We start from the raw sequence: 13,874 nt of genomic DNA, 5'->3' as shown, positions 1-13,874 counted from the left end.
CCACGATAAAAAAATTCAAAAAATATTTTGAAAAGTTTAGTGGTTAGAGATATGTTTACATAACAACTCAGGCTTATACATTGCATTTGCATTTATGCCATAATTGGATGTTTGCATATAATATAGAAACAAAAAATAAAAAACTGATGTTCTTAAAACAGTTGGCATCGGCCAATGGTTACCTAGGTAACCATCGGCCAAGACATTGGCTAAATGGTTGATGCATCGGTAAGCTGATGCCGATGCACCCCTACATATAAAGGGGTTAGTTGGAAAGGTGCACAGCCCACAAATCCATGGTAACCACTTAGTGCTCAATATTCTAAAAAGAACAGAGCAATCAATTAGTTGATATTATAGATAATAGAAAGATAGTAGTATTTGATATATATGTATATACATATATATACATATATCGATTGTATAAATTTTTAAGAATGCTAAGATATATATAGTACTACTGTTGTTATATCCAGATTTAAAACTAACAAACAGATTTAAAAACAAACACGTTTGGAAAACATTAACTTAAAACACTTTTTCGTAATTCGAATAAGTTGTTGTTCCGAGGGAGTTAAAATATTATGGGGAGTTAATTTGTTTTGCCGACAGAGTTTAATTTATTTCAAGGGGAGTTAATCTATTTCGAAATAGATTAACTCCCCGGTTAATTTTTTTACGCTACGGGAGTTTTATGAGGGTTAATTTATTATATGTTATCGGCTCTAATTTCAGTAACTCAAATCTGTGTGTTTGCACAACTAAAAATTATATTTTGATAAAATCATAATTATTAGCAAATTCTGCAACACGAGGTAAGTAATAGAAGTGCCGGCTCTGGCACATTTTTTTTCTATCATAACTCCATCCATAGTTTTTTGACTCATTTTAACCATAACTCCAACCATAATTTCTTAACTTATTTCAACCATTATCTTAACCATAATTTTTTAACTCATTTCAACTATGATCCTAACCATAATCTCACATCATATTTTACCATATCTCCAACCATAATCTCACATTATATTTCAACCATTATCTTAACCATAGTTTCTGAGTTAAATATAAAGAAAAATTATAAAAATTTCTAAGTTATAAAATTAATTTTATAATTTTTGACTCATAGACATTAAGCGTAAATGTAATGTAGCCTAAGCGTAAATGTAATATAGCTGCGCATAATAGTAAAATTGTTCTTTTAAAGCATAAAAACTTCCAGATTGTCCAATTTGTTCATCCCCAGAGTTTAATGTAACCGCTAATTTTCTTCCATTAGTAACACTAGGCATGAAATTGGTATAATTTACGTAAAAAGAGAGAGTAGTTGTAGAATCAGTTGTTGCTTTGGTTGATACAATAGTTCAGATTCTGTATTATTAAATGAGACTACATTAGCACCGAAGAAAGATAAAAATTTTCTAAACTAGATGAGCAGTAAAAATATGAACTATATCATCGTATCCAGGAAATATTGTATAATTGCGATTGTTATATGGTGCCCAAGGTTGTATAACAGAGGTAGTATTTACAGAAGAATTGAGTGCGTCATACATGCGTACTCTTGATTCCCACCAATTTCCAGGTGCACTAACAACATGAAATCTAGCATATTTTAAATATCTTTATCTAAACACAAATTCTATTGTGTGTCACAATAGAATTTGTGTTTAGATAAAGATTCTTCAGTATTAAACCCAAGTAAGCCATTTCTTCAATAATTCACTTCATGTTGATGACTAATGTTTTTGAAGAAAGTAATCTGCATAAACTTTTTATTAAACAATAATGATTAGTTTCACCATTTAAAATTAATAGTAAATCTATTAAATGTTTACGATTATTATTTATTAATTATTTTTCGACACGCGTAAAATATGAACTGATGAATTTTCATATCCAATTACATTGACACTAATATCTATATTATTTTTCTCAAATTGTGTAATTTGGTTTAATGATACTGGAAATTCTTTTTTTTCCCAATTTATTTTTTTAGCTTGATTTTTAAGCTCTTTATCTATTCTTTGAGGATGATTATCTGTTGGATTTACTGCTCTTGTGACACATCATTTAAAACACTCATATCTTCTTTTTTTATATTAATTATTGCCATTGTAGTTGCTAAATTTTTATCAAGTGGAATGTATGATTTAGCTTTAAGAGGATTACACTCTATAAAATTTATATCCATCTTTTTAATAGAAACAAATCTCCAATTTGACCCATTTGAAATGATGATAAATTTTCCAAAATTCTCAACTTCGTTTCATATAATTCTTTCAAATCTGTTGATTCTAATACAACTTTACTCTTCGCTGAAAATGGAGCAGTTGTGGTTATAGTTACTCCTGTTTTAATTTTAGTACGCTCCATTTCACAAGTGAGAACTATATAAACCTTTGATTTTCTATTTTCATTTAATTTTTAATCGCACTATTTTTTATATGATTTATAAATGATAAAGCATCGTAACCTTTTTCAACCTTTGCTGTAAATTATTTTGTAACATTTTTAATACATTGTGTTAAATCAAATTCTTTTTGTTTTTTTATTTCAAATTTATTGTACAACTTTGTAACTTTAGATTTTAATGCTTCAATCTTTTCATTAGCTTTTCTTTTAATTGTATCAGTAGCAGACGTCATCCGATCTGCAATAGAATTACTACTTGATTATTTTCGAGATATTGCCATATTAGTTGCAATAAAAGATGTTGGAGTTAAAAATGTTAAAGATGCTATATCCGGAATTGGTTTGTCTAATATATTTTGTACTGCTCTTTGTTCAACGAATGGAGCTTGTACTCCTCTTTATTCAACTAATGCAGTTTTTTCTAACGCTCTTATGAAATCACTTTTTCTCATTCTATAATAATACTTAATTTTTCGCTCTTTTGCGATTTGTTGTAATTCTTTGACATTTTTGTTTTCCATTTTTATATTACAAGATTATTTTTTTATATTTATATTTTTCTTATATCATTTTTCAAAATAAAAAATCTTTTTGTGTTTTTTTATTATTATATTTTTATTCTGATTTAATTTTTAAATACATCCCCATCCTTGTATTCTAAAATAATATTTAATTTTTCTTTATTTTGCAATCTGCTGCTCTTTTGTAATTGTCAATGTTTTATATACAAAAGGTGTTGGAGTTGAAATTTCTGAAGATGCTATATTTGGAATAGGTTCATCGAGTATATTTTTATTTTCCATTTTTACGTGACACGATTTTATTTTATTTTTTTTATCAAAAATATATACAAAGCACTTGTAAATGCTTTTTAAACAACATCTTTATTTTTTAATTTTTCAGAATTTAATATTTCAATTTTAACACCATTATCAACTTTTCCATTACGTAATTCAAAATATCTCCATCCATGCTTAGTTATACGCATAGCACTATATAATGATGGATATATTGTAATTTCTCCTATTTCCATGTTAGTTAATTTAATAGACACTGGATTATTTCTAATTGCCCGTAATCTTTCATATTTTTGGATCTATTTTTCTAGTGTTTTCCAACTCTTTTCTCATTTACTACTTTCACTGGATGTATTCTAGGTCTCCCAACTGGTCTTTTATCATTTACTTCTTTCACTTCAGTCATAATAGATTCTTTATTTAATAACCCATTATCCATAGGAATCATTAGCAATGTAGCGAGATTGTCAGATGTTTTTGAAATGCTATTTTCTTCTAATAGATTTTTTAAATTTTTCTTTGTATATTTTATACTCATTTTATTATTTGAAGAAAAAAAAATTTAACTTATTTTCAAAAAATTTTTGATAAACAATATTTGTTTTATTTCCGTCTGATTAAAATTGTAACAATCTATCAGATATTACAACAGCAAATGCTTCAGTATTTGCTGGAATAGCTGCATTTGATGTTGCTTTAATTTGTACATCTTCTACTGATAATTTTAATTTTTCTGATTATCTACAGACATCAAAAAAAAAAGTTGGTAAAAATTTTTATAGTCAGAAGGAGTTATATTGCTGTGTGTGATCAATTCATTCATTCCATAATATTTTTTACTAAACATAAATACATCTCTATAAGCTCTAGAAAATGGATGATTTGGGAATGATAAACTATAATCAACAACATGATATCTTTCCTAATTAAGCATAATATACATATTTTTCAAGTCACAATGATCGAATGTTGAAGGATTAAGTACTTGATTTTCATTTTTATTTGTTTGAAATCCTACAATAATGTATCTTGTTTTTTCAGGAGATTTCTTTACGTTCAGTCTCCAAGAAAATGTAGTCGATTGTGGAACAGATAATGTATCACACTGCCGCGCATGAAAAAATAATGGAAGTGTCACTTTTGATTTAATAGTTTTATAAAGATTAACCCTTTCTGCATCTGATGGAATCACATGTGGTATAAACAATGATATTTTATTAAGATTAACTTTTCCTGTAGCTGCAGCAGCATGTCTAAAAATTGCATCATCATCACTTTTTCCTACAAGAGTTAGTGTATGTTTAAATCCGTAAATAACTTTGTTGTAATCATCACAGAATCCAAAAATGTGCCTCAAAGGTATGATAAATGAAAATGTTCCTTTTGTAGTTGATTTCTGAATTATGTATGATTGCCTTACTGCAAACCCTGAGTTTTCAGCAAGTACTGTTGTTGCTGCAGAATCTTTATACCACTATTGATTTAATCCTTGTGCTAATTGAAAGTCGTTTGGGTATTTAAGAAATCCTAACATTGTAGTTGCTTGTCCTGGATGATAGACATCTTCTACTTGCTGGTTTGATAATTGGTATGATATTTGACTAAATAAGTGCATAATACCATTATTTGCGAGTGACACTGCATCTGCATTAGCATAAGCTGTTCCATCAGCTTTAAGTAGTCTTCCTTCAAAGAAACAAAAAAAGCCTCAGATGGAAATGTGAACAAATCTTGTTGCTCAACGTTGATTCTCCAGCACTATTTAGATTTGTACGAGGCACTGGCTCATATTCATGGAATTCAAATCTTTCAATTCTTTCATCAACAGGTGGTATTTCTGTAGAATTTAATACTTTGCAAGTTGCCATTTAATTTTTTTAAATACAATATAAAAATGTTTTTTTTTTGTTAACTAATAATTGTATAAAAAATTATGCAAGTCTATTACGCCAATTGAAGACCTTGACCGTGTCCTTTTTTAACTAGATCATTTATTCTTATAGCATTTTCATTTGATGCTTTTTTTACTGATCTTATCGCAGACCCCATCATTATTTTATTTATATTTGTTATTTCATCTCCAGATTTCATTAGATCTTTAGATCTGTTATTTATAAGATCCTTAGATCCAGATTTCATTAAGTTTGAAACTATTTCTTTCATTTTTTTATTAATTGGATGTGAAACTATTTTTGAAGATGTTTATCAATTAATTGTTTTTCTTTTTGAACTGCAACATCTCCAGCAGCTTCTATTACTAATGTTGAAAGCTCTTTTCCTGCTGATTGAGCAGCAGTTATTGCAGTTTTTCCTAATTCGCTAGCAGCCAACCTATTCAATATAGCTGATGATACTCTTGTTGCTTTTGACGCTGCTGCTTGTTTAAATAAATTTTTTATACTTTCGAATATACCACTTCCTCCAACAACAAATTTCTTCACATATCTCTGATTACGAATAATTAGCATATTTTATGTACTATATCATCTTTATATATATGTATTGAGATATATGTAATTATAATTTATTTTGTATCGAATTATACTGTGCACTATTTATAACACCTTGCCGTAATAATTTATCAAAAATTGCAACAACTTCATTTCTTGATCCAGTATTACCTGCTTTCCATGCAGCTATACATAATTCAAGCGTTTCAATTAGTGCATTAGTGTTGCTAGGAAAAATTATAGCTTGAAATCCTTTTCCTTTTGATTCACGCTTCTCATTTTTCTTTATATCTCTCTAAATTGTAGCTATTAATTTTCTGTATTTTTTACTTCTTGATGACCTTGGTTTGATTGGGTTTTTATTAGTAATTGCATCTGTTTGTATTATTATATTTTTATAACTTTTAAGATCATCTTCAGTATATAAGTTCTTATCAGGATTAAACTTTTTTATCATCTCCCAAAGACCAGGATTTTTATCATCTCCAAAAGACCATAATATGTTACTATCAATAGCTATATCATCATCATTAATAAATATTGTTTTTCTTTTCAATATTTTACTTTTCATCCTTTGAATGTATTCCAAATTTAGTATCTGTAGACTTTTTACTATTACTAAACATTCTTAGATAATCTGTTGCAAATTTTCCGAGCCACAAGGCTTTAGTTTCTTCATAAGAAGGCATTAGTTCTTTCTATGCATGCTCAGCCATTATTTCAGGATAAGCATTTGAAAAAGTGAGTGCAAAATTATTAGCTTGATCATGTAATTAAGATATATTTTCTTTTATTCCAGCTTGACTATCAATGAATGGCTTGTACAGTTTTGTCAAGTCTAACTGTAAATTAGCTTCACCAATATTTTCATTTAAATTATTCTGCTGTATTCTTTTTTCACTATCTATAAATTCCTTAACAATTTGGTCTCTTTTTTCAGGAACTTCAATTTTTAGAAATGATATTGTTTTTTTATAAAAAAGATAAAAAAACACAACATAACGATTTATATTTTACGCTTTTTTATTTTACGTTTTATTTTAATAAATTATTTTGTGTTTTTACGTTTACATTTTTACTAAATCTACTATGGGGTGTATTGATTGCCTCGTCTCTTCTTTGTTTAATTAATGATTTCTTAGTTTGTTCATCTATTTTAGTTTTTAGTTTTGTTGTAACTTGTTCAAGCATTACTTGAAATTTTTCAAGTTCACTAATTATTTACTCATATTCATTGTCATTTAAATGTCCATCTACTAAAGCTTTAGAAATATAATCACTTGTTGTATTTAGTTTTGAATCAGCAAGTATCCTAATCTTTTTAGGTTTTTCTGCTTTTAAATTTTTTTATTAATTTGTCCACCTATTATTGATAACACACCTACTTCACATACAATAACTACTGGTGCTGCAATTATTGTTGACAAAAACCAATTCCAATAGTTCCAAATGTCATAGTGCTTGCTAGTAATACATTATCAACTGCTAAAATTATTTTTACAGCTCTATGATACTTCTTACTTAGCATAGTTCTCTTTTCTCTCTTACGCTCTATTTCTTTTTGAATCTCATTAATTTTTTTTAGACTAAATACGTGAGCTTGGTTTTCTACAGGTGACTGACTTCATCAGGTGCACTTGGAAGAGTTGGGTATATTTTATTGTATTCCATTTTTAATAAGGGAAAAAAAAATATTTACAATAAATTAATAAAACATAAACTTTTTCCTTTTTTAATTAATACATCAGAAACAGAATTTTTAACAACATTTACTACAATATCAGCATCAGACTGAGACATAAGTCTGATGCTAATATTGTTGTAAATGTTGTTAATAATTCTGTTTCTGATGTGGTATTACAGAATCTTGTAAACTTAACATTTTTAATTTAAGTTCTTGTTTTAGTGAAACTAACGCAACACTTTTATTAATTACTTCACCAAAATTTTAAAAGAATATTTCGATGTGATAAAGATTTTATTATAATGTCATGTTGTGCAAATGTCTCATATCTATTCTCATTTATTAATACTGAAGGATGTTCTAAATCTTCGTGCGGTTTCAAAAGTATTTAAAGAAGTGAATTTTCTCCTAATAATAAACCTGATCCTGTTGATGTCTTCTGAAAATCTTCCAGCTGTACCAAGTAAAGTTAAAAGTGCACCAATAAACCATTCCTCTATTTTAGAATTGTGAGCTAGTTGTGCTTTACTTAAATTAATTATTACACCTGTACCTTTTTTATATGCTTTTGTAATTCTATTCAATTGTGTATTTGTTACAGCTAATACATGTTCACCATTAAGATCTGAATGTGATAATTTAATACTAGCTCCATAACCATCTTCAATTGCTATTTTAAGTTTTTCCCTAAGTTTGACCCTGCGAAACATTTATTTTAATATTAGTACATTTACTCATTTTTTTTAATACAAGCTTATTTTTTTTCTCTTATATGAAATGTAATAGACAATTCTTCTGCTCATAAATTCAAAGAATTCCCATTTTGATCAAACAACTTATTTTCCATTTTTGAAATTGTTTTTAGTGTTACTGGTAAATAAAGTTTAACGGCTCTTGAACAATTTTATATTCAGAACTTACAGTTGGGAAAAATGAATATATAACGTTTTCTGTTCCTCCATTTATATATGATGATTCTATTATATCACTTGCAATACGTATACTATTAACACTTAATATGTTTACTATATTAGTTGATTAATGGTAACCTGATGAATATATTCCACTGTTAAAACCAAAAACAGTTCTAACTGAATTCAAAGTTGTAAAATCAACTTTATAATCAGATACAATATTTAAAACTGATCTTAATGTATTATTATTTCCTTCAAGTTTAATACCTGCAACTTCTGCGCTTATATGGTCATTTTTTGACATAATCAATTGAATATATTCATTTATATCAGTAATCTCATAACACTTAATAAATCACAAGTTGGTATATAAAAATTATCTAATCCACTTCTATATATTCCATAATCTCTTTTAGAAGATAGATCTATAATAACAAATCCATGAGGCTCTGACCATGCATCCTTACAAAATCTTATAAAATTGTCTTTTGTCATATCATTTGAAACATAATCTTTATAAATATGATTTAAATTCTTTGAATCTTTTGGAAACAAGCAAATAAAATTTGTATTTTCTTTTATAGTTTGTCTTTGTAACATAAAATAATTTTGTACTAGATAGAAACAATCTAGATTACTACACCTTCCCCTTATATAATATTTTTCACACTTATTTGCTTTGTTAATTGTAAATCATCAAATTTCATCAAATTATTTTTGTTAATATCAAGATCTTCAGGATCTGGTACGTCATCAGCTGTTTCAAAATACTTACATTCCATATCTGTTTTCTCATTTAAATTTTTTGAAATGTGTTCAATTACAAACTCAGGGTTAGCATTTAATTTTTCTATTTTGTCTTGTAACTTAAATAGTTCTAGAACAACTTCTTTTTGTAATTCTTTTTCAAAAGATCGTTTTAATATTTTGTATTCTGGTTAAAAAAGAGATTTTCCAAAAACTTGTAAATTATTATAATCTAACCAACCAGGTCTTATAAGTAAATTCAATAATAAAGTAGTTTTTCCACAACTTGACTTTCCATCAATAATTCCTCTTATACTTTTAGGTAACAAATTATTATTACTTCACTTATTGTTATTTACATTCCATGATAAACCTATAATATCCATTTTTTTATTTACTCTATATAAAAAAATGTACTGTGTTAAATGCAAAAACTAAACAAATAAACTAATTTCGATAAGCGTTGTGAGTAAAAACAAAAGAAATATGTCACGTGGAACTTGCGCCATTTGTGGAAAAACAAAAACTAAATTCGTATTAGCAATAACAGGAGGTGATTTAGTTAGTTCAATTAATTCAGCAACAAGTAAAATAAAACTACCGTGGTCAAAGTTTCCAGGTGAAATGCATTAACCTGGTATGAACTTTGCAGGTCCTGGTACTAATTTAGATAAACGATTAACTTCTACTGACGCATATAAAGGATGGAGTAAACCTGTAGATAGAGTTGATAATGCGGCTCACCATCGTGATCTCGCTTATAAATACTTCACAGATACAGCAAAAAGAAATGAGGCTAATAAAATTATGCTCGAAGAAATGGATGCTATAAAAAATCCTACAATACGTAAAAGAATTGAACAAGGAATTGTATAACCTATTATATCAACTAAAGCAAAGTTTAGGTCGCGTGTTTAAAAAAATTACCAACAATCTGTAAAAAAGACAAGGATAAAGAATTAAAATGGACTGACAAACTTGCAAATGAACTTTATAGACCTGTTGTAAAACATTTCAGAAAAAGAAAAGTTATTGTAAATAAAATCGATCAAATATGTAGGCTGCTGATTTAGTAGACATGCATTTTTTTTCCAAATTTAATGACGGTATAAAATACATATTAACGGTGATAGATGTATTTTCAAAGTATGGATGGATTGTTCCATTGAAAAGTAAAACTGGAGTTGATGTTGCTGATGCGTTAAATAAAATCTTTAAAGAAAGAAAGTGTAAAAAAGTATGGGTGGATAAAGGCTTAGAATTTAAAAATAAGGACGTTAAAGCGTTAGGTGTTGAGTTATATTTAACTGAAAATGAAGAAAAAAGTTGTGTAGTTAAACTTTGGAATAGAACAATAAAAGAGAAAATGTTTAAGTACTTTTTAGCTAATTTTATTAGAAAATAAATTGGCGTTTTAGATGAAATGGTAAATAAATACAAGAACACAAGGCATTCTTCAATTAAAATGACCCCAGTTGCAGCAAGCAATGAAAAGAATGAGAATATTGTTTGGTTGAATCTAAATGGAAAAGCACGATCAAAGCCTGTTAAACCAAAGTTTTCAATTACCCTAAAATTAACCCTAAACCTAACCCTGACGAATTAGTGATAGAGTCAGGATAACTAAAAAGAAAACAGCGTTTGAAAGAGGATTCACACCGAGATGGACTGAAGAGGTTTTTACTGTGTCACAGATTCAGTTCACAGATGTACCAACGTATAAAATAACTGACAATAATGGTATAGAAATACAAGGTACTTTTTATTAACAAGAACTGCAAAAAACTGACCAAAAAATATTTAGGATTGGAAAAGTTGTTCGCAAACTCAAAAACAAGTCATTAGTAAAGTGGTATGGGTATCCTGAGACGTTCAACTCATGGGTTGATAATAAATAATTGATAAGTTTGTAAGATATACTCAATCCATGCCTAGTGTTAATAATGGAAAAAAATTAGTGATTACATTAAACTCTGGGGATGAACAAGTTGGACAATCTGAAAGTTTTTATGCTTTAAAAGGACAATTTTACTATTATGCGTAGCTATATTACATTTACGCTTTATTTCGAGTCAAAAATTATAAAATTAACTTTATAATTAAGAAATTTTTAGAATTTTTCTTTATATTTATACTTTATATTATTTTAATATTGGCTCAGAAATTATGGTTAAGATAGTGGTTGAAATATGATGTGAGATTATGGTTAGGATCATTGTTGAAATATAATGTGAGATTATGGTAAGGATCATAGTTGAAGTATAATGTGAGATTATGGTTGGGATCATAGTTGAAATTAAAAAAATTATGGATGGCGTTATGGTTGAAATGAGTTAAGAAATTATGGTTGGAGTTATGATTGAAATTTGATGTGAGATAATGGTTGGAATTATAGTTGAAATGAGTTAAAAAATTTTGGATGGAGCTATGGTGGAAAAAAAATGTGCCAGAGCAGGCACTTTTATTACTGAGGTAAACATGGATTCTAGTTTACATTTTTTTCATCTGTTTGGTTATGAATGTCTTGCAACTAACAGGGTATATTACCAACAATGTGCAAAATATAACTTATTACTTATTACTTGAATGCAACATCATTATTATCTTAATGATGTTGCATTCAAGTGTAAAGTTTAAGTTGTTTTCTTTGCATTTTAAAAAATATTTCGAACAGTATTGTCTTTATTTAAAAAATTCTTAAAATGTTTACTAGGATACCCTAAATTTTTTTTACCAAAAAAACTCAAAATTCAAAAAATCAACGCCTTGTTCTGCCCGCGACGTTATATCTATTATTTAATTTCTTTGCAAATCAATGCAAATACAATTATACATACATCTTTGCAGCAGATTTGCAAATAGGTTTATCTGAATTGCAAATAGTTTGAAAATATGTATAAAAAAGCTTCAAAATATACTTCGAAATATCGCATGGTTTTTAAGGTCTGATTGTATATTATATACCTGGAAGCAAAAATTTTAAATTATTCCTTAAAAATATTTTTGAATGAAATGCTTTAAATTACTTAGTTGTCTGCTTAAACTACTCAATTGTTTGCTTTACTAAATCTAAGTTGACAATATTGTTTAGAAAAATTAATATTTTTCGAGAATGCGGATAAAAATGGCCAGTTGTTTAAGTTTTTTGTCCTAAAGCCACAATCATAACTTGCATAAAATCTTTTATATCTTTGTATATGATTTCAAGGCTGCTGAATTCAAATCTGCGTTCGTTTCAGGCATACTACGATCTCATTTGTAGGTAGAAATTGATCAAGACATCTTTTATACAATTGTCTAATTTTACAAACACTAACATACATCCGAAATTAGTCAATGGTTGACTATGTTACTTTCTGTGCTCTGACTTTTACAATTGAAAGTTTTCCGTGACTCAATAGAGTCTGGATCGACAATCTCACCTAACTAGCAAATCAACTTTTCTAAAATTTCAGTCAAAATAAGCAATAATTGAGCATTGTTTTGAGCTTCTTCCAATTTTAATATTTTGTCTTTAAAAAGCTCCCGCGCACCATTCCAGTTTAATTCATATTTAGTAGTTCTCTGTTTTCCAGTTATTTTCTTCTCAATTCCTAAGGTTTCAATTATAAGGTCCTAGTTCGAAAGAATCTTCTTTCAAACATTTTTTATTGTTAGTACGAGTACTGTAAAGGCTTTGTATTTTTTATTTATTATCTTTTTTACCTAAAATACGATAACACACATTCTTAACAGAGGATAAGGAAAATAAAAAAGAAATAAAATCTCTGACTTTTGCATTAACTCAACTTAAAATTATTAAGACTGCCTCTAATTTTCTATTGGAGATTAAATAGTTACCTCTTGTCCCGTTTTGTAATTGGCTTGTCGCGTTTTGTAACTGGCTTGTCGCGTTTTGCAATTGGCTTGTCGCGTTTTGTAATTGGCTTGTCGCGTTTTGTAATTGGCTTGCGTCCCGTTAAGTAGTTGATTGAAATTTATTTTAACCAAAATTCTATTAAAATCAACTGTAAATCTATCAATCAAACCAATATCAACCGTAAATTTACATATTATTCTGTCATTTATTATCCCATTTATCTTAGTTTTTAAAACAATAATAAATTTTCAACACGCTTTTCTGATTTGTTAATGATTTCACCACTACATTAAAAAAGGAAAAAAAAAAAGTGAAGTAGAAACGTGAAAACCTTTATTTTGAAAATGAATCCTTAGAAATATAAAAAACTCCAAAAAACTTATCAAATTAATTTTTTGTTTTATTGTATTTTTAGCAACGTTTTTGAAATTAAAAGTTTTGAAATTTAACTAATTAGATAGCATCATAAATAATATAAATCTTTTTCATTTTGTATTCATTTCTCAATTTATTTCTCAATTCATTTCTTAATTCATTTCTTAATTCATTTCTTAATTCATTTCTTAATTCATTTCTTAATTCATTTCTTAATTCATTTCTTAATTCATTTCTTAATTCATTTCTTATTTCATTTCTTAATTCATTTCTTAATTCATTTCTTAATTCATTTCTTAATTCATTTCTTAATTCATTTCTTAATTCATTTATTAATTCATTTATTAATTCATTTCTTATTTCATTTCTTAATTCATTTCTTAATTCATTTCTTAATTCATTTATTAATTCATTTATTAATTCATTTCTTAATTCATTTCTCATTTCGTTTCTCAATTCGTTTCTCGACTCATTGCTCAATTTACTTTATTATTAACTAAAAGTAATTTATGTTGATTCTTAAAGTTTTTAAAAAACAATATTATAAACAGCATACTATATAATACAAAATATACGTCTTAATATAATATAATACAAAATATATGTCTTCTTTTATAAAACTAAAAGAAGAAA

The 13,874-nt window shown here is 27.3% G+C and overlaps 1 protein-coding gene across 1 annotated transcript; it reads right to left on the bottom strand.

Moving 5' to 3' along the window:
• Positions 1-4,134: 4,134 nt before the first annotated feature.
• Positions 4,135-5,080, bottom strand: LOC136090805 (uncharacterized). The gene is made up of 3 exons (XM_065817778.1): positions 4,987-5,080; positions 4,783-4,898; positions 4,135-4,686 (listed from the first exon to the last, which is right to left on the bottom strand). Exons 1-3 carry the CDS (start codon positions 5,078-5,080, stop codon positions 4,135-4,137), a joined length of 762 nt encoding a protein of 253 aa, XP_065673850.1.
• Between the last annotated feature and the right edge of the window lie 8,794 nt (positions 5,081-13,874).

This window comes from Hydra vulgaris, chromosome 14 (assembly GCF_038396675.1).
Source record: "Hydra vulgaris chromosome 14, alternate assembly HydraT2T_AEP".
NCBI lineage: Eukaryota > Metazoa > Cnidaria > Hydrozoa > Anthoathecata > Hydridae > Hydra > Hydra vulgaris.
Note: the sequence above shows the minus strand (reverse complement) of the source record. Positions and strands in the feature narration are given on the sequence as shown.

What these genes read in the sequence shown, in the direction of transcription:
- LOC136090805 (XM_065817778.1), bottom strand. Translation starts at nt 5,080, where the DNA reads ATGGCAACTTGCAAAGTATTAAATTCTACAGAAATACCACCTGTTGAT. An exon ending in TGAATATGAGCCAGTGCCTC is followed by an intron (nt 4,899 to 4,986) that starts GTACAAATCTAA and finishes GTTTCTTTGAAG; the next exon opens with GAAGACTACTTAAAGCTGAT. An exon ending in ACCAATTATCAAACCAGCAA is followed by an intron (nt 4,687 to 4,782) that starts GTAGAAGATGTC and finishes TTAAATCAATAG; the next exon opens with TGGTATAAAGATTCTGCAGC.